This window comes from Mustelus asterias, chromosome 21 (assembly GCF_964213995.1).
Source record: "Mustelus asterias chromosome 21, sMusAst1.hap1.1, whole genome shotgun sequence".
Taxonomy (NCBI): Eukaryota; Metazoa; Chordata; class Chondrichthyes; order Carcharhiniformes; family Triakidae; genus Mustelus; species Mustelus asterias.
The window spans coordinates 18,597,299-18,616,119 of record NC_135821.1 but is presented as its reverse complement, the minus strand read 5'-3'; the positions used below and the strand labels follow the sequence as shown (position 1 = coordinate 18,616,119).

General features: G+C 52.4%; 2 protein-coding genes across 3 annotated transcripts in view; one reads left to right on the top strand and one right to left on the bottom strand.

Annotated features, from left to right (window-relative positions):
• xpnpep3 (X-prolyl aminopeptidase 3, mitochondrial) overlaps nucleotides 1-3,314 on the bottom strand; it is a 96,417-nt gene extending 93,103 nt beyond the window's left edge. Inside the window, exon 1 of one of the 2 annotated variants that reach the window (XM_078237586.1) lies at nucleotides 3,153-3,314. In XM_078237586.1, coding sequence (XP_078093712.1) covers nucleotides 3,153-3,213 — 61 coding nt within the window. In that variant the 5' untranslated portion in view covers nucleotides 3,214-3,314. The remainder of the gene's footprint in view (nucleotides 1-3,152) is intronic. The other variant, XM_078237587.1, reaches the window with a different exon arrangement.
• A 320-nt stretch (nucleotides 3,315-3,634) lies between these two features.
• st13 (ST13 Hsp70 interacting protein) overlaps nucleotides 3,635-18,821 on the top strand; it is a 63,814-nt gene continuing 48,627 nt past the window's right edge. Inside the window, exon 1 of the mRNA XM_078237590.1 lies at nucleotides 3,635-3,817. Within this exon, the coding sequence (XP_078093716.1) occupies nucleotides 3,708-3,817 (110 nt within the window). The 5' untranslated portion in view covers nucleotides 3,635-3,707. The remainder of the gene's footprint in view (nucleotides 3,818-18,821) is intronic.

Below are 18,821 nucleotides of genomic sequence, written 5' to 3'. Positions count from 1 at the left end.
CCGGAGGAAACCCACGCTGACACGGGGAGAAACGTGCAGACTCCTCACGGACAGTGACCCGAGGCCGGAATCGAACCCTTGTCCCTGGCGCTGTGAGGCAGCAACGCCACTGTGCCACACTGGCGTTCCAGCGGGTGACACATTGTACGAAACCTGCTGCTATTTCACTCAAGACTCCCAGATTGTACAGAATGTTGAGGCTGCAGCAGCCTTTGGGCATTTGGCCTCTCTCGTCATAGAGCTGCCATTTTCGAACAAGAACTCCCAACAGCTCCACTGTCCCAAAGTCCTTTAGGGAAGGAAATCTGCTGTCCTTACCCGGCCTGGCCTACACGTGACTTCAGACCCACAGCAATCTGGCTGCCTCTTAACAGACTTCTGTAATGGCCGAGCGAGACAATCAGTTCAAGGGTAATTAGTGAAGGGTAACAAACGTTGGCCCATGTCAGCGGCACTCACATCCCAGAATGGTGAGTGAAAAAACATGATTGTTCTGTGCTAGATTTTTTTATAGGAATGCAAAGGACCCTACGGTTGGGAGTGAATAATAAAGTGAATCTCCGGTGATGGTTTAATGGAGAAATCAAGTTGGTGAAGCCAGAGAGAAAATCTGATGGTCACAATCACAAACCCAAGTCCAAACGATCTCTTGTCCTGAGAAAGAATTGTCAACCTGAAACATTAACTATTATTCCCGTGTCGCAGATACTAATTATCTCCAACATTTTGTGTTCTTTTACAAAAGGAGCTTCTTCAGTTGCAGGTGTTGCCTGGCAGAGGGGAACCCGAGAGAGAGAGACTAAAGCCCAAATATGGTCTTTTCAATGCTCATAAATCTCCTATGCACCTTAGAATCATAGCATCCTACAGTGCAGAAAGAGGCCATTTGGCCCATCGAGTCTGCACCAACCACAATCCCACCCAGACCCTATCCCCATATCCCTACATATTTTACCCACTAATCCCTCTAATCTATGCATCCCCGGACACTAAGGGGCAATTTAGAATGGCCAATCAACCTAGCCCGCACATCTTTGGACTGTGGGAGGAAACCAGAGCACCCGGAGGAAGCCCATGCAAACACAGGGAGAATGTACAAACTCCACACAGACAGTGACCCAAGCCGGGATTCGAACACAGGTCCCTGGAGCTGTGAAGCAGCAGTGCTAACCACTGGGCCGAATGGCCTCTTTCGGCACTGTAGGATTCTATGATTCACCTTCTCGAAGAAGATGGACCTGAAACATTAACTTTCTCTCTGCATAGATGCTGCCAGACCTGCTGGGTTTTCCTAGGATTTTAGAGTCAGAGATATACAGCACGGAAACAGGCCCTTCGGCCCAACTCGTCCGTGCTGACCAGGTTTCCTAAATTGAACCAGTCCCATTTGCCTGTGTTTGGCCCATATCCCTCTAAACATTTCCCATGCATGTACCTGTCCAAATGTATTTTAAATGTTGTAATTGTCCCCACCTCTACCACCCAGTCACCCAAGGCTGGAGTGGAACCAGAGTCCCTGGCGCTGTGAGGTAGCTGTGCTAACACCACTGTGGCACCTTTTAAATCTTTCTCCTCCCTGGTTTTAATTCCTGTTGCATCCCTGTTCTTGCCCCCTATTCGCAGGGTTGGGGGGCAAAAACTTCCAAGACATGACATTGGAAGTGTCTTTGTGATGGTGACCAGCACATCTCCCACTCCAATTCCCGGCTTGGGTCACTGTGCTTGTGTGTGGAGTCTGCACGTTCTCCCCGTGTTTGCGTGAGTTTCCTCCGGGTGCTCTGGTTTCCTGCACGGTGGTTAGCACTGCTGCCTCACAGTGTCAGGGACCCGGGTTCAATTCCCGGCTTGGGTCACAGTCTGTGCGGAGTCTGCACTTTCTCCCCGTGTCTGCGTGGGTTTCCTCCGGGTGCTCTGGTTTCCTCCCACAGTCTGAAAGACGTGCTGGTTAGGGTGCATTGGCCGTGCTAAATTCTCCCTCAGTGTACCCGAACAGGCGCTGGAGTGTGGCAACTAGGGGAATTTCACAGTAACTTCATTGCAGTGTTAACGTAAGCCTACTTCGGACAAATAAATAAACTTTTTTTAGACATGCTGGTCAGGTGCATTGGCCGTGCTAAACACCCCCTCTCCCCATTCTACCTGGAGTTCAAAATTCTCAATCCAGCAGCTGCACAGATATAGCATTGGAAGTGTCTTTGTCATGGTGACCAGCACATCTCCCACCCAGATTCCTCTTCACTTTTTTATTAGTGTCACAAGTAGGCTTACATTAACACTGCAATGAAGTTACTGTGAAAATCCCCTAATCGCCACACTCCGGCGCCTGTTCGGGTAACACTGAGGGAGAATTTAGCACAGCCAATGCATTTAACCAGCACGTCTTTCGGACTGCGGGAGGAAATTAAGAGTTATGGTGAACAGGCGGGTAAGTGGGAACTGAGTCCACAAACAGATCAGCCATGATCTTATTGAATGGTGGAGCAGGCTCGAGGGGCCGGATGGCCTACTCCTAGTTCTTGAAACCGGAGCACCCGGAGGAAGCCCACGCAGACATTGGGCGGGGGGGGGAAGGGGAGACACAGACTCCACACAGACAGTGACCTAAGCCAGGGAATTGAACCCGGGGTCCCTGACACTGTGAGGCAGCAGTGCTAACCACTGTGCCACGCAAGATTGTGATGTGGAGATGCCAGTGTTGGACTGGGGTAATAAACACAGTAAGAAGCCTCACAACACCAGGTTAAAGTCCAACAGGTTTATTTGGTAGCACAAGCTTTCGGAGCGCTGATTTGGTCACAGGAGCCACAAGCTTTCGGAGCGCTGATTTGGTAGCACAAGCTTCCGGAGCGCTCAGAAAGCTTGTGGCTTGAGCCACCAAATCAGCACTCCAAAAGCTAGTGGCTTGTGCTACCAAATTGGCACAAATCCGAAAGCACAAATAAACCTGTTGGACTTTAACCCGGTGCTGTGAGACTTCTTACTGTGTCCCTCCACCCAGGATTAAACAGGTTGGGTCTGTACTCCTTGGAGTCCAGGAGAATGAGAGGTGATTCTGATTGAAACCAGAGTGCCGCCCTTCTTCACTGCAATGTTAATGTGAGCCTACTTGTGACACGAATGAAACACAAATTAAATAAGCTGGATTCTCTGACCTCGGGTCCTGAGATTGTTTAAAGTTGATGTGGTGATTGTTAGGGTGGTTTGGGTGAACATGGTGAACTCTGAGGCACCATCACCATGGACACCGCCACATCCAGCAGCAGCCAAGCTCTGCCCAAGAAGATGCCCTCCAGGGTCCTCTCCCAACCCTCGTCGCATCCCGATGACGTCACGGCGCGCCGGTTGGTCGGCCGTCATACCATCCTCGAACACCATTGGCCAGTCCGAAGGCCCCGCCGGGGTCAGCTGCCGTGACCTCCCTCTTGGGGGTGGCCCCGGCACCGCCGGTGAGTAAAAAAACCCGCGCGGGCGGCCCCAAGCCGGCGGTAAGGGAAGTCCGACGGCTCCTGTATGTCTTCCCCGGGGTAGCATTTCGAGGGGCGCTTCGGCTACTCTGGCCGCGGCTGGTCCCCGGGGTTTTGGGGAGCAGGCGGCGCGCCGGGCGGCTATTTCCAGAAGGTTCCTCAGGAGGGGTGGGTGCGGGCGGCGCGCATGCGTTCGCGGGCTGAGTGTTGGGGGGAGGGGAGCGCGCGGAGACTCAGTCAGCAATGGATCCCCAGAAAGTGCGGGACCTGAGCGCGTTTGTGCAGCTCTGCAAGGCCAACCCCGCCCTGCTGCACAGGCCCGAGCTGCACTTCTTCAGAGAATGGCTGGAGAGGTAAAGGAGGGGGAGGGGTGACAATGCAGGGGGAGGGGTGATATGGGCGGGTAGGGGGGATATGGGTGAGGGGTGATGGGGGGGATATGGGTGAGGGGTGATGGGGGGGATATGGGTGAGGGGTGATGGGGGGGATATGGGTGATGGGGGGGATATGGGTGAGGGGTTATAGGGGGGGATATGGGTGAGGGGTTATAGGGGGGGGATATGGGTGAGGGAGGATGGGGGGATATGGGAGAGGGGGGATGGGGGGAATATGGGTGAGGGAGGATGGGGGGGATATGGGTGAGGGGGGATATGGGTGAGGGGATGGGGGGAATATGGGTGGGTGGGGATATGGGTGAGGGGGCATGGGGGGAATATGGGTGGGTGGGGATATGGGTGAGGGGGCATGGGGGGGATATGGGAGAGGGGGGACGGGGATGGGGGGGATATGGGTGAGGGGGGATATGCATGAGGGGGGATGGGGGGATATGGGTGCGGGGGGATGGGGGGGATATGTGTGAGGGTGGGTGGGGATATGGATGGGGGGGGATGTGGGTGAGGGGGGACGGGGATGGGGGGGATGTGGGTGGGGGGGACGGGGATGGGGGGGATGTGGCTGAGGGGGGACGGGGATGGGGGGGATGTGGGTGGGGGGGACGGGGATGGGGGGGATGTGGGTGGGGGGGACGGGGATGGGGGGGATGTGGCTGAGGGGGGACGGGGATGGGGGGGATGTGGCTGAGGGGGGACGGGGATGGGGGGGATGTGGCTGAGGGGGGATGGGGGGGATGTGGCTGAGGGGGGACGGGGATGGGGGGGATGTGGCTGAGGGGGGATGGGGGGGATGTGGCTGAGGGGGGACGGGGGGGATGTGGCTGAGGGGGGACGGGGATGGGGGGATGTGGCTGAGGGGGGACGGGGATGGGGCGGGATATGGGTGAGGGGGGACGGGGATGAGGAGGGATATGGGTGAGGGGGGACGGGGATGGGGGGGATATGGGTGAAGGGGGTTGGGGCGGATATGGGTGGGGGGGATATGGGTGAGTGGGGATGGGGGGGATATGGGTGAGTGGGGATGGGGGGAATATGGGTGAGTGGGGATGGGGGGAATATGGGTGAGGGGATGTGGGTGAGGGGGGACGGGGATGGGGGGGATATGGGTGAGGGAGAACGGGGGTGGGGGGGATATGGCTGAGGGAGAACGGGGGTGGGGGGGATATGGCTGAGGGGGACGGGGATGGGGGGGATATGGCTGAGGGGGACGGGGATGGGGGGGGATATGGGTGAGGGGGGATGGGGGGATATGGGTGAGGGGGGATGGGGGGGATATGGGTGAGGGGGGATGTGGCTGAGGGGGATGGGGGGATATGGCTGAGGGGGACGGGGATGGGGGCGGGATATGGGTGAGGGGGGATGTGGGTGAGGGGGGATGGGGGGGATGTGGGTGAGGGGGGATGGGGGGGATGTGGGTGAGGGGGGATGGGGGGGATGTGGGTGAGGGGGGATGGGGGGGATGTGGGTGAGGGGGGATGGGGGGGGATGTGGGTGAGGGGGGATGTGGGTGAGGGGGGATGTGGGTGAGGGGGGATGGGGGGGATGTGGATGGGGGGGGATGTGGATGAGGGGGGATGGGTGGGCATATGGGTGAGGGGGGCTTGGGGGGGAGATATGGGTGAGGGGGGATGGGGGGAGATATGGGTGAGGGGAGATATGGGTGAGGGGGGATGGGGGGAGATATGGGTGAGGGGGGATGGGGGGGATATGGGTGAGGGGGGATATGGGTGAGGGGGGATGGGGGGATATGGGTGAGGGGGATTGGGGGGGATATGGGTGAGGGGGGATGGGGGGGATATGGGTGAGGGGGGATGGGGGGGATATGGGTGAGGGGGAATGGGGGGGATATGGGTGAGGGGGAATGGGGGGGATATGGGTGAGGGGGGATTGGGGGGATATGGGTGAGGGGGGATGGGGGGGATATGGGTGAGGGGGGATATGGGTGAGGGGGGATATGGGTGAGGGGGGATATGGGTGAGGGGGGATATGGGTGAGGGGGGATGGGGGGGCATATGGGTGAGGGGGGATGGGGGGCATATCGGTGAGGGGGGATATGGGTGAGGGGGGATGGGGGGGATATGGGTGAGGGGGGGTGGGGGGGATATGGGTGAGGGGGGGAAATGGGTGAGGAGGGGTGGGGGGGCATATGGGTGAGGGGGGATATGGGTGAGGAGGGGTGGGGGGCATATGGGTGAGGGGGCATATGGGGGGCATATGGGTGAGGGAGGATGGGGGGATATGGGTGAGGTGGTATGGTGGGGGCATATGGGTGAGGGGGGATGGGGGGCATATGGGTGAGGGGGGGATATGGATGGGGGGAGATATGATAGAGGGGATATCAGTGAGGGGGAATGGGGGGATATGGGTGAGGGGATGGGGGGGTTATGGGTGAGGGGGGATGGGGGGGATATGGGTGAGGGGGGATGGGGGGGATATGGGTGAGGGGGGATGGGGGGATATGGGTTGGAGGGGGGATGCGGGGGATATGGGTTGGAGGGGGGATATGGGTGAGGGGATGAGGGTTGGGGTGGATATGGATGGGGGGGATATGGGTGAGGGGGGATGGGGGGGATATGGGTGGGAGGGGATATGGGTGAGGGGGGATGGGGGGGATATGGGTGGGAGGGGATATGGGTGAGGGGGGAATGGGGGTATATGGGTGAGGGGGGATGGGGTGAGTGGGGGGGATATGGGTGGGGGGGGATGGGGGGGATATGGGTGAGGGGATGGGGGGGGATATGGGTGAGGGGGGATGGGGGGGATATGGGTGAGGGGGGGAAATGGGTGAGGGGGGATGGGGGGGGATATGGGTGAGGAGGGGTGGGGGGGCATATGGGTGAGGGGGATGGGGGGATATGGGTGAGGTGGTATGGTGGGGGCATATGGGTGAGGGGGGATGGGGGGGATATGGATGGGGGGAGATATGATAGAGGGGATATCAGTGAGGGGGATGGGGGGGATATGGGTGAGGGGGGATGGGGGGATATGGGTTGGAGGGGGGATGCGGGGGATATGGGTGAGGGGGATGGGGGGGGATATGGGTGTGGCGGGATGTGGGGTATATGGGTGAGGGGGGATGGGGGGATATGGGTGAGAGGGGATGAGGGTTGGGGTGGATATGGATGAGGGGATATGGGTGAGGGGGGGTGGGGGGGGGATATGGGTGAGGGGGGATGGGGGGGATATGGGGGAGGGGGTTGGGGGGATGATATTGGGTGGAGGGGAGGGGTGATATGAGGGGCGGAGGGGTGATGTGGGGGAGGGAGGGGAGGGGTGATGTGGGGGAGGGAGGGGAGGGGTGATGTGGGGGAGGGAGGGGAGGGGTGATGTGGGGGAGGGAGGGGAGGGGTGATGTGGGGGAGGGAGGGGAGGGGTGATGTGGGGGAGGGAGGGGAGGGGTGATGTGGGGGAGGGAGGGGAGGGGTGATGTGGGGGAGGGAGGGAGGGAGGGGTGATGTGGGGGTAGGGGGAGGGGTGATGTGGGGGGGGGAGGGGAGGGGTGATGTGGGGGTAGGGGGAGGGGTGATGTGGGGGGGAGGGGTGATGTGGGGAAGTAGGGGGAGGGGTGATATGGAGGGGAGGGGTGATATTGGGTGGGGGGAGGGGTGTTGTGGCGGTGGCGGAGGGGAGGGGTGGCGTGGCGGTGTGCGGGGGGGGGAGGGAGAGGGGTGGTGTGGGAGGGGAGGGGGAGGGGTGACGGTGGCCCGGGAAGGGGCAGGAGAGGGGCGAATCTTGAGGAGGTGGAGATGTGAATCTGGGGGTGGATGATGGGATGGATATGGGGGTAGGTTGGGGGGAAATATGGGGGAGGGGGTCAGAAGATCTCGTGTAATTCCATCCTCCAGGTGTGTGTGTGATCTCCAGGCATTTTGGGGATGTGTGCCAGTGCTGGAGATTGTAATGAACTGGACTGGTTTATCGTGCGATCCACTGCACAAAGACTTGTTGGTTTAAACACAGCAGGTGTGTTACACCTCGCACCGACCAGCCCGGGCTATGTGGCTGCTGGATTGTCACTCATCTGGTTTTGCACACTGGAGTCTGAATTTTAACAAACAGGAAAACAGCAGCTGGCACCATCTGTAACCGACACCAAGCCCCGTGCATCATCACGGAATCCCCATCGAGCTTGTACCAACAACAATCCCAACCAGGCCCTGTCCCCGTAACCTGACTATTTACCCCTGAAAAAGGGGGCGATTTAGCATGGCCAAACCCACCTAACCTGCACATCTTTGGACTGAGGGGGGAGCCCACGCAGACACAGGGAGAACGTGCAGACTCGACGCAGACAGTGACCCGAGGCCAGAATTGAACCCGGGTCCTTGGTGTTGTGGGGCAGCAGTGCTAACCACTGTGCCACCCCAGTTCCCTATTTATCAGGGAGGATTGAGCAGGCTGGAGCTATTCTCCAGAGAAGAGAAAGCTGAAGGTTGACACACACCTGCCGTTGCGTAATTTGGCAGTTTGACCCTTGGTCTTTCTTGATCCACTTGTGTACAATCTAGTCTTTCCATTTCAGTCAAATCACATTGCCTCTCAATGCACAGACTCCGCTCTTTAAGCCTATCTGGATAGATAATGGGTTTTAATCTCGGATGCAGTGTTGTTGGCCTCTGTGCCCTTTGTAAAGTCTCGACATCCACATGGGGGCTGAGCAGGCTATAATAAATGAAACCCAACTTAGATCTTGTTTGCGACACAATGATGTGTTTTGTTTGGTAATGAATTGTCCAGTTTGTTTCAAATGTAGCTGCACAGTGTTGGTCGTGAGCCTTTAGAGACTGATCCACTGTAATGTCCAGAACCTTTTCTTCCATCGCAGGGGTTTTGAGTTCTGCTTCCTGGAGAGTGCGTGAATGGTTAGCATTAGACCAGCCCACGTACATAACGCTACACTTTTCCAAATTAAACCTCAAGTCGCTGAACGTGGGCCCGTTCCCTGACACACTGTGATTAGTTAAGCTTCCTCTGCAGTCCTAACACTTGCACGTACCTTTGTATTGTCTGCCAACTGGCATTGAAGTGGTAAAGAGCAAACGTCCCGATCCATTGAAGGTACAACTTGTAAGAGGACTCCAGGCAGCTCCGAATCCATTAACAACTTGCTGCCTCTGAGCATTCAGGCAATTCTCGCTCCATTGCAGCAGATAGAAATGAGAGGATATCTTGCAGCCGCCTTTTCTCTAATGTCCCACAGCTCTCGCGTTGCTGCTTCTCCAATTCTGATCTCTTGCACTTCTCTTTTGCGCCATCGTTGGTGGCTGTGCTTTCAGCTGACTCTGGAATTCCCTCCCTAAACTTCTCCTCCCCTCTCTCATCTTTTAAGTTGTTGCTCCCTAAAATCTAATATTTCCATACCTGGATCCGTGTCAAAGTTTGCCGGCTGAAACTCCTGTGAAGCACCCTGGGCCATTTTACCATGCTTAAATATATAAATTGTAGCTCGTGTGATTTAACCTCATCGAGGTACACCATGTCTTCAGGGTTTTTTGTTCTATCGTAGGATGTGGGTGTCGCCCACATTTATTACCCATCCCTCATTGTCTTTCCGAAGGCGATGGTGAGCCACCTTGAACCGCTGCAGTCCATGTGGGGTAGGTACACCCACAGTGCTGTTAGGGAGGGAGTTCCAGGATTTTGACCCAGTGACAGTGAAGGAACGGCCGATGAATTTCCAAGTCAGAATGGCGAGTGACTTGGAGGGGAACCTCCAGGTGGTGGTGGTGACTACCAGGTATCTGCTGCTCTTGTCCTTCTAGATGGTAGTGGTTGTGAGTTTGGAAGGTGCTGTTGAAGGAGCCTTGGTGAGTTGCTGCAGTGCAGCTTGTAGATGGTATACACTGACACAGTCATCGAGGGAGTGAAGCTGATGAATGGGGTGCCAATCAAGCGGGCTGCTTTGTCCTGGATGATGTCGAGCTTCTTGAGTGTCGAGAGCCACATTCACCCGGGCAAGTGGAGGATACTGCACCACATTCCTGTCTCCAGGCTTTGGGGAGTCAGGAGGTGAGTTACCCGCTGCAGAATTCTCTGCTCTTGTAGCCACGGTATTTATATGGCTGGTCCAGTTCAGTTTCTGGTCAGCCTTTCCAAGATGTTGATAGTGGGGGGGATTCAGTGATGGTTATACCAGTGAATGTTGTGGGGAGATTCTCTTTGAGCTGGTGATTGCCTGGCAGCGTGTGGAGTGAGTGTTACCTGCTGCTTACCTCTTGTCAACTCACTGTTTAGCTGCTCTAATAGCATGTTTTGTTTCCTTGAGGGTTCCTGGCAATTATCTGCATTAGATTGATAAAAACATTTTTGTTTAGATCTTAAATATTTTTAAATGAGCACCGGATGACACTTTCAAAATGTCCACGTGTATTATGGCTATCGAAGTTTTGAAAGACTTTGGATCACTTTTTTAAAAAATAAGGTAATCTGTCTTAGAATCATAATTGTAGATCATGAGACAATTCAAGTGTTTTTGATCAGTAAAGTATTGATGTAAATCAGTTTATATTCGAACTCTGTATCTGAATCCACCCACATTAAATGGATGGTTAATATTGGGCGTTGAGTGGAGGTTAAACATTGAAAGCTGGGAGTGTCCGATTTCCACTCCATCTGACGAAGGAGCAGTGCTCCGAAAGCTAATGGTATTTGCTACCAAATAAACCTGTTGGACTTTAACCTGGTGTTGTTAAAACTCTTAGTGTCCGATTGTGCAGGGGCCTATACCAGAGGATTGGGAATTTGAAGTTTTAAATTATTAATTCGTGGGACACAGGTGTCGCCGGCTAGGCCAGCATTTATTGCCCCATCCCTGCTTGCCCTTGAGAAGGTGGTGGTGAGCTGCCTTCTTGAATGGCTGCAGTCCACGTGCTGTGGGTTCACCCACAATGCCGTTGGGGAGGGAATTCCAGGATTTTGACCCAGCGACTGTGAAGTAACGGCAATTTATTTCCAAGTCAGGATGGTGAGTGGCTTGGAGGGGAACCTCCAGGTGGTGGTGATCCCATGTATCTGCTGTCCTTGTCCTTCTAGATGGAAGTGGTCGTGGGTTTGGAAGGTGCTGTCTAAGGATCTTTGGTGAATTGCTGCAGTGCATCTTGTAGATGGTACACACGGCTGCTACTGAGCGTCGGTGGTGGAGGGATTGAATGTTTCTTCCCTTGGTGTACAGTATAAAGGGGTTGGGGAAGGAGGTACACTGAACCACCCCATCAGCAATTTGTGGAGGGGGGAAATGTGTGATCTTGTTCTGGAAGGTTTTTAAAACAGCTTCAATAGATTGCCAAATGATTTCAGATGAATTGTACTGGTCATTGAAATCGAAGAGTGGCATTTCAAATCATTCACCTCTTGTTAGCTGAGGGCTGGTCACGTGGGACCATTTGAAACATAAGTTTTATGATTGAGTGAAAGGCATGTGCTTTGTCAGCTGGTTCTGCTGTGCTGTTGGCATGGTTCACAAAAGACGAGTTGTGTGTCTGTTGTCCTGAAATGTGTTGGCCCGGATTGGTGTACTATCTGTTCCGAGAAGAGTACACTGGATCCTTGTCTGCTGATGTGTCAGTGGAGTGTGTGTGTGTGTTTAACTTCCCTTGCCCATTTTCTCTACCTCTGAAGAGATTGAGCCCTTAACTGAGCTGAACTCCGTGGGCACTGATCATCTCCCTGGATTTTCCAAAGGGGTATCTTACCGAGAGTGTTGGTTTAATGCTGTGGGGGATGTAACAGCCAAGTGTGGTCTCCAGCTGTCACTGTGTGTGCATTCTACTGGGGATCAGGAATGGAAGTGGATTCTCTCCCTAACTTATGGTGCTATGGTCAGTTCACACCTTGCTCAGCTGACTCATTACGGACCAGGGATTACTTGCGACCATGTCAATCCTTGTAGCTCCCAGACCCTATCGTCTCAAAGCCGTCGGTGGCAGCATCTTGCTGCTTTTGTGATGCTCTCGTGAGAGTTAGCTGCTGCTAAACCACTTTACTAATAAACTGCGAGGTGGAGGGTCTGTTTGGTAATGCCACTGTTGGCGTGGTCAGTTTTAGTACATTTTGGAGGTGCAATTTGGCTGTTCTGGACATTAAAAAGAGGGAGCTATTCAATCTGGGAAACAGTTGGTGAAATCTATTCCAGTGAGCTGAAACTGGAGCACTCCGTTCTTGACCAACTGTGCATCAATGCCGTGTAACGTCACTAAAACGTGTCATCCAATATGTTGCTTAGGCATCCAAAAATGTCACAAAGGCACTCGGGTACTGTCTGTCTTTCTGACATCCAGTGCCTTGCAAGTTTCTGCTCTTCAAGTCACCACTATTTTCACAGAAAATGCTTTGATGCAAGATTAAACGCAGGTGAACAGGAGAAACCTTTTAAATGTAGAGGTGGGATGTACAAAACCAGATTTGGCGGTGGAAACAGAAACCATCTTAACATCAATGAGTCAGAGAGGGGCGTCAAGGATAGGAGAATGGGGCAGGGCAATGTTGTATTAGAGCAACTGTTCAGGTAGAGAGAAAAGCAGACTGGTTGGGCCAGATGGTCCGCCAGTCTGCTGTGATTTGGACAAAATGCCGTGTTAACCACAGGGTTTTAAAAGCCGGATGAGAAGCTTGTTTTTAGCATGTGACACACTCTGCTTTCTTTCCCCCTATACCGGAATATCTGGATATCAGGGTGGAGATTGATTTATTGAGTCTTGGTTTGTGCATCCTCCCTGTCCTGCTCAGTGCTTCCCTGGAGTCGCTGATTTCTGAGTAAAGCTGTCCAACATGCATGAACAATCCTCTGGTACTTCACCCACATGTGTATTCATAAGATTACCAGGTGCAGGAGTAGGCCATTCGGCCCATTGAGCCTGCTTCCGGTAGGGGCGGCCCGGTAGCACAGTGGTTAGCACTGCTGCTTCACAGCTCCAGGGACCTGGGTTCGAATCCCGGCTCGGGTCGCTGTCTGTGTGGAGTTTGCACATTCTCCCTGTGTCAGCGTGGGTTTCCTCCGGGTGCTTCGGTTTCCTCCCACAGTCCAAAGATGTGCGGGCTAGGTTGATTGGCCATTCTAAATTGCCCCTTAGTGTCCTGGGATGCATAGGTTAGAGGGGTTAGTGGGTAAATATGTGGATAGGGCCTGGGTGGGATTGTGGTCGGTGCAGACTCGATGGGCCGAATGGCCTCTTTCTGCACTGTAGGATTCTATAATTTCCCCCGTGCAACAAAATCATGGCTGGTCTGATTGTGGACTTAACTCCACCTTTCTATCTACCCACCCCATAACCCTTAGCTCCCTTGTAGATTAAAAATTGGCCTTGAATTTATTTAATAATACAGCCTTCACTACTCTCTGGGGAAGAGAATTCCAAAGATTAACGATCCTCTGAGAGAAGAAATTCCTCCTCCTCTCCGTCTTAAATGGGAGACCCCTTATTTTGAAACTGTGCCCCTCCCCCTTCCCCGGTTCTAGATCTCTCCTCAAAGGGAAACATCCTTTCAAACATCTATCTTGTCAAACCCCTCCCCGCAGAATCTTGTATGTTTCAATTAGATTAGTCCTCATTCTTCTAAACTCCAAAGGGTATAGGCTCAACCTTTCCTCATAAGACAACCCCTTCTTCCCAGGAATCAGTGAACTTTCTCTGAAATGCTTCCGATACAGGTACACCCCTCCCTTTAATAAAGAGACCAAAACTGTACACAGTGATCTCAGCAATGCCCTGCACAGTTGGAGCAAGAATTATTGACTCAATTTTCCATTTCCCCTTGCAATAGAGGCCAGCGTTTCATTTGCCTTTCTAATTACTTACTGTACCTGCTTGCTAACCTTTCCATTTATGTACAAGATCATCCTCCTCTAGCATACTGCAGTCTCTCTCCATTTGCTCTAGGCTACATCCCCCTCTGGGAAATCGCTCTATCTACCATATCAAGTTTTTTAATCATCTTAAACACTCCGTCCGACCTCCCCTTCATGTTCAGTATAAACCTGGACATTGAGTGCTGACTGCTCACTATGACGCGTCAAGGCAGTGCAGTGTTCCATTTTCCAGCAGGAATCACTAGATCGTGACCAGGCTTGGAAATACATGCAAATATTTTTGGTTCTCTGCCAGATGGCCTAAGGCCAACAGTAGTGTCCCTGTAATAAGAACATAAGAAATAGGAGCAGGAGTAGGCCATCCAGCCCCTCGAGCCTGCCCCGCCATTCAATAAGATCATGGCTGATCTGAAGTGGATCAGTTCCACTTACCCGCCTGATCCCCATAACCCCTAATTCCCTTACCGATCAGGAATCCATCTATCCATGATTTAAACATATTCAACGAGGTAGCCTCCACCACTTCAGTGGGCAGAGAATTCCAGAGATTCACCACCCTCTGAGAGAAGAAGTTCCTCCTCAACTCTGTCCTAAACTGACCCCCCTTTATTTTGAGGCTGTGCCCTCTAGTTCTAGCTTCCTTTCTAAGTGGAAAGAATCTCTCCACCTCTACCCTATCCAGCCCCTTCATTATCTTATAGGTCTCTATAAGATCCCCCCTCAGCCTTCTAAATTCCAACGAGCACAAACCCAATCTGCTCAGTCTCTCCTCATAATCAACACCCCCTCATCTCTGGTATCAACCTGGTGAACCTTCTCTGCACTCTCACCAAGGCCAATATATCCTTCCGCAAATAAGGGGACCAAAACTGCACACAGTATTCCAGCTGCGGCCTCACCAATGCCCTGTACAGATGCAGCAAGACATCTCTGCTTTTATATTCTATCCCCCTTGCTGAGACCAATTGACTTGTCAAAGCGGCACAGTGGCCTAGGTTAGCACTGCTGCCTCACAGCACCAGGGACTCTGATCCGATTCCTGGCTTGGGTTGCTGTCTGTGCAGAGTTTGCACGTTCTCCCAGTGTCTGCGTGGGTTTCCTCCGGGTGCTCCGGTTTCCTCCCACAGTCCGAAAGATGTGCTGGTTAGGGTGCATTGGCCAGGCTAAATTCTCCCTCGGTGTACCCGAGCTGGCGCCGGAGTGTGGCGACTAGGGGATTTTCACAGGAGCTTCATTGCAGTGTTAATGTAAGCTTACTTGTGACACTAATTAAAAAAAGTGGGAATTGAAGCTGGCTTCTTGCTGGTTTGTGGTTCAGTTGTACAGAACACTGTTGCTGTATCAGCTCCAACCAGAAAGAAGAGACTTCCTTCAGATGGTAACTTGCCCTGTGAGTTACAATCTCCTGTCATTGGTAAGTGGCCTGAAATCTGCTCTCTTTCCTGGGGAGAGGAAGTGAGTTAAACATGTTTTCCCACAGAATTGGGTTTGTAAAATTCAGAATCTCTGCACCCAAAGTTGGATTATATTAATTAGAAACAGTTATGTGCAGACTCGATGGGCTGAATGGCCGCCTCCTGTACTGCAGGGATGATGAGTCAAACAGTTGCCTTTCTTCCACATTTTTCCACTTATTCCTTTTCTCTCCATTTGTCTGGCAAGGGCTTCTTGAATTGTTTTGCTTGGCCTGTAGCTAAACTTCTCTAATCTGCCCCCTGCTTTGCTTGTGTTCCCCCTGCCCTGGCGAAACAGGTGAGGGATCAAAATAAAGTTGGCAGGAGCTCTTGTGCTGTGGAGTTCACGGGGACATCTGTCTGAGCAGCTGAGCCTTTCAGCATATCTTAAATCCGAGCTAAGAAATGTCCTGGATTTTCTTTTGGGTGTATTCTTTCCTTTTTTACACGTCATTTCTCTCAGCAAAGAAATGATGTGGAGATGCCGGCATTGGACTGGGGTAGGCACAGTGAGAAGTCTCACAACACCAGCTTAAAGTCCAACAGGTTTATTTGGTCGCATGAGCTTTTGGCGCGCTGCCCCTTCACCAGGTGAGTGGCTGCCACTCAACCGCAGGAAGGAGCAGCGCTCCGAAAGCTCGTGATTCCAAATAAACCTGTTGAGACTTTAACCTGGTGTTGTGAGACTTCTTACTCAGCAAAGAAAGGCAGGTGGGCACTGACTCTCTGGCAGCCTCTCTGTAGTGAGCTGGGAGAGCAGTCCTGTTCCGTGGGGAGTTAAGTTTGTGTATCCACTATGGTAGAGTTTGACCTTTACACAAGTTAGCACTGGAGATCTTGGAGGATGAGAATTTACGGAAAGAATGAGATTGTAATAAGGCAAAATTAAGGAAAAATTGGACACGTCATGAAAAAAATCAAAGCAATCCAGTGTGTGCCAAGTTAGAGTTTCAGCTGGGGTTGGCCGCAGCTAAGCCACTTTTAGCATTATAACATTGGGTTAGATGGGGAAAAATCATTTGAGATTCTTTTGACCCTTGGTCTCTGCTGAAAGATTGGTGTGCTGGTTGAGGAAGAAATTATTTTAATTGTGAAGCCGCTTGCTGGGCCACTTGTGTGAGAATGGTGAACATTGGGCCTTCCTGATTGATATGTTCGGTACGATACTGTGTGATGCATTTACCCACAGAACTGTAGATACCTAAAACATCCCCTGCATTCGCCTGTCTATTGCGGGGGGAGGGGAAATGGATGGATGGATGAATGAGATGAAATAATGGAAATGGGGTGAAGGTGGAAGAGAGAGTGCATGCTCAAGTTCAACTGCCGCACTCCTCAGGCAGTCATAGAAATCATAGAAACCCTACAGTGCAGCAGGAGGCCATTCAGCCCATCGAGTCTGCACCGACCACAATCCCACCCAGGCCCTACCCCCACATATTTACCCGCTAATCCCTCTAACCTACGCATCTCAGGACTCTAAGGGGCAATTTTTAACCTGGCCAATCAACCTAACCTGCACATCTTTGGACTTTAACAATCTGTACCTCTTCTGCCATTCGCGCATTCTGATCACTTAATCTGGGGGGCGGCGGGGGGGGTGACTCTGACTCTGGGGGAGAGGAATGGGGTTGACTCTGGGGGAGGAGTGGGACACTTTATTAGCACCTTGTCAGCCTTTTGAATCCTCATACATTCCCTTTGTCCCATTCTTTCCCCCCCCTTTAGAGTATGAATCTCTGTTGATTCTCTTTGTTCTCAGCTCTGACGAAGGGTCATCCAGACTCGAAACGTTGGCTCTGTTCTCTCCCCACAGCTGCTGTCAGACCTGCTGAGATTTTCCAGCATTTTCTGTCTTTGTTTCAGATTCCAGCATCTGCGGTATTTTGCTTTCCTCTCTTTGTAACCTCCTCCGTGGCCGTACCTCGCCCTATCCCTGTCACGTCCACCAGGGTCTCACCCCACTGTATCCCTGTAACCTCCTCCAGTTCCACAGTCGCCCAAGAACTCTGTGTTTCTTCAACTCTGGCTTCTTGTGCTTTCCGAATTTCCATTGCCTCTCCATTGGTGGCCGTGCCTTCAGCTGTCTTAGCCCTGAGCTCTGGAATTCTTGCCCTTAAACTCCTCTACCTGTTCTTTGATGCTCCTTAACCCTTGATCAAACTTTTGGTCATCTTCCTTAACATCTCCATATGTGGTTTGGAGTCAGATTTTGACTGGTTAACAGTGCTATGAGCACTTTGGGGTGTAAAAGTCACCATAGAAAGCATTCTTTCTGGTTGTATTACAGCTTGGTATGGCTCCTGCTCTGCCCAAGACTGCAAGGAACTACAAAGGGTCGTGAATGAAGCCCAGTCCATCACGAAAACGACCCTAACCATCCACTGACTCTGTCTATACTACATAAGAACATAAGAAATAGGAGCAGGAGTAGGCCATCTAGCCCCTCGAGCCTGCCCCGCCATTCAATAAGATCATGGCTGATCTGAGGCGAATCAGTTCCACTTACCCGCCTGCTCCCCATAACCCTTAATTCCCCAACCGATCAGAAATCCATCTATCCGTGACTTAAACATATTCAACGAGGTAGCCTCCACCACTTCAGTGGGCAGAGAATTCCAGAGATTCACCATCCTCTGAGAGAAGAAGTTCCTCCTCAACTCTGTCCTAAACTGACCCCCCTTTATTTTGAGGCTGTGCCCTCTAGTTCTGGTTTCCTTTCTAAGTGGAAAGAATCTCTCCCCCTCTACCCTATCCAGCCCCTTCATTATCTTATAGGTCTCTATAAGATCACACCTCAGCCTTCTAAATTCCAACGAGTACAAACCTAATCTGCTCAGTCTCTCCTCATAATCTACACCCCTCATCTCCGGTATCAACCTGGTAAAAAAGATGTTAAACTTTATTTATTTATTAGTCACAAGTAAGCTTACATTAACACTGCAATGAAGTTACTTGAAAGTCCCCGAGTCGCCACACTCCGGCGCCTGTTCGGGTCAATGCATCTAACCAGCACCTCTTTCAGAATGTGGGAGGAAACCGGAGCACCCGGAGGAAACCCACGCAGACACGGGAAGAACGTGCAAAACTCCACACAGACAGTGACCCAAGCCGGGAATCGAACCCAGGTCCGTGGCGCTGTGAAGCAGCAGTGCTAACCACTTCCCGCTGCCTCGGCAAAACAGCCAGCATAATTAAGGACCCCACGCACCCCGGACATTCTCTCTTCCACCTTCTTCCTTCGGGAAAAAGATACAAAAGTCTGAGGTCACGTACCGACCGACTCAAGAACAGCTTCTTCCCTGCTGCCGTCAGACTTCTGAATGGACCGACCTCGCATTAAGTTGATCTTTCTCTACACCCTAGCTACGACTGTAACACTACATTCTGCACCCTCTCCTTTCCTTCTCTATGAACGGTATGCTTTGTGTAGCGCGCAAGAAACAATGCTTTTCACTGTATGTTAATACATGTGACAATAATAAATAAATGTAAATGCAACATGTTGTAATTTGCTTTGAGGAGACATGAACCATGCTGATAAACTGAGGGTTAATTCCAGATGACTTAGTGGGGTAATTTGTTCCAAAGTATGTTTGTGGGCGATTGTGTAGAGACTGAGCGTTCAGGAGTCAGTGTCCACATTCCCCAGAAACCTTGACTTATTCAGATAAGGGTTTTTAGGCCAATGTAAATGTTTGCTCGG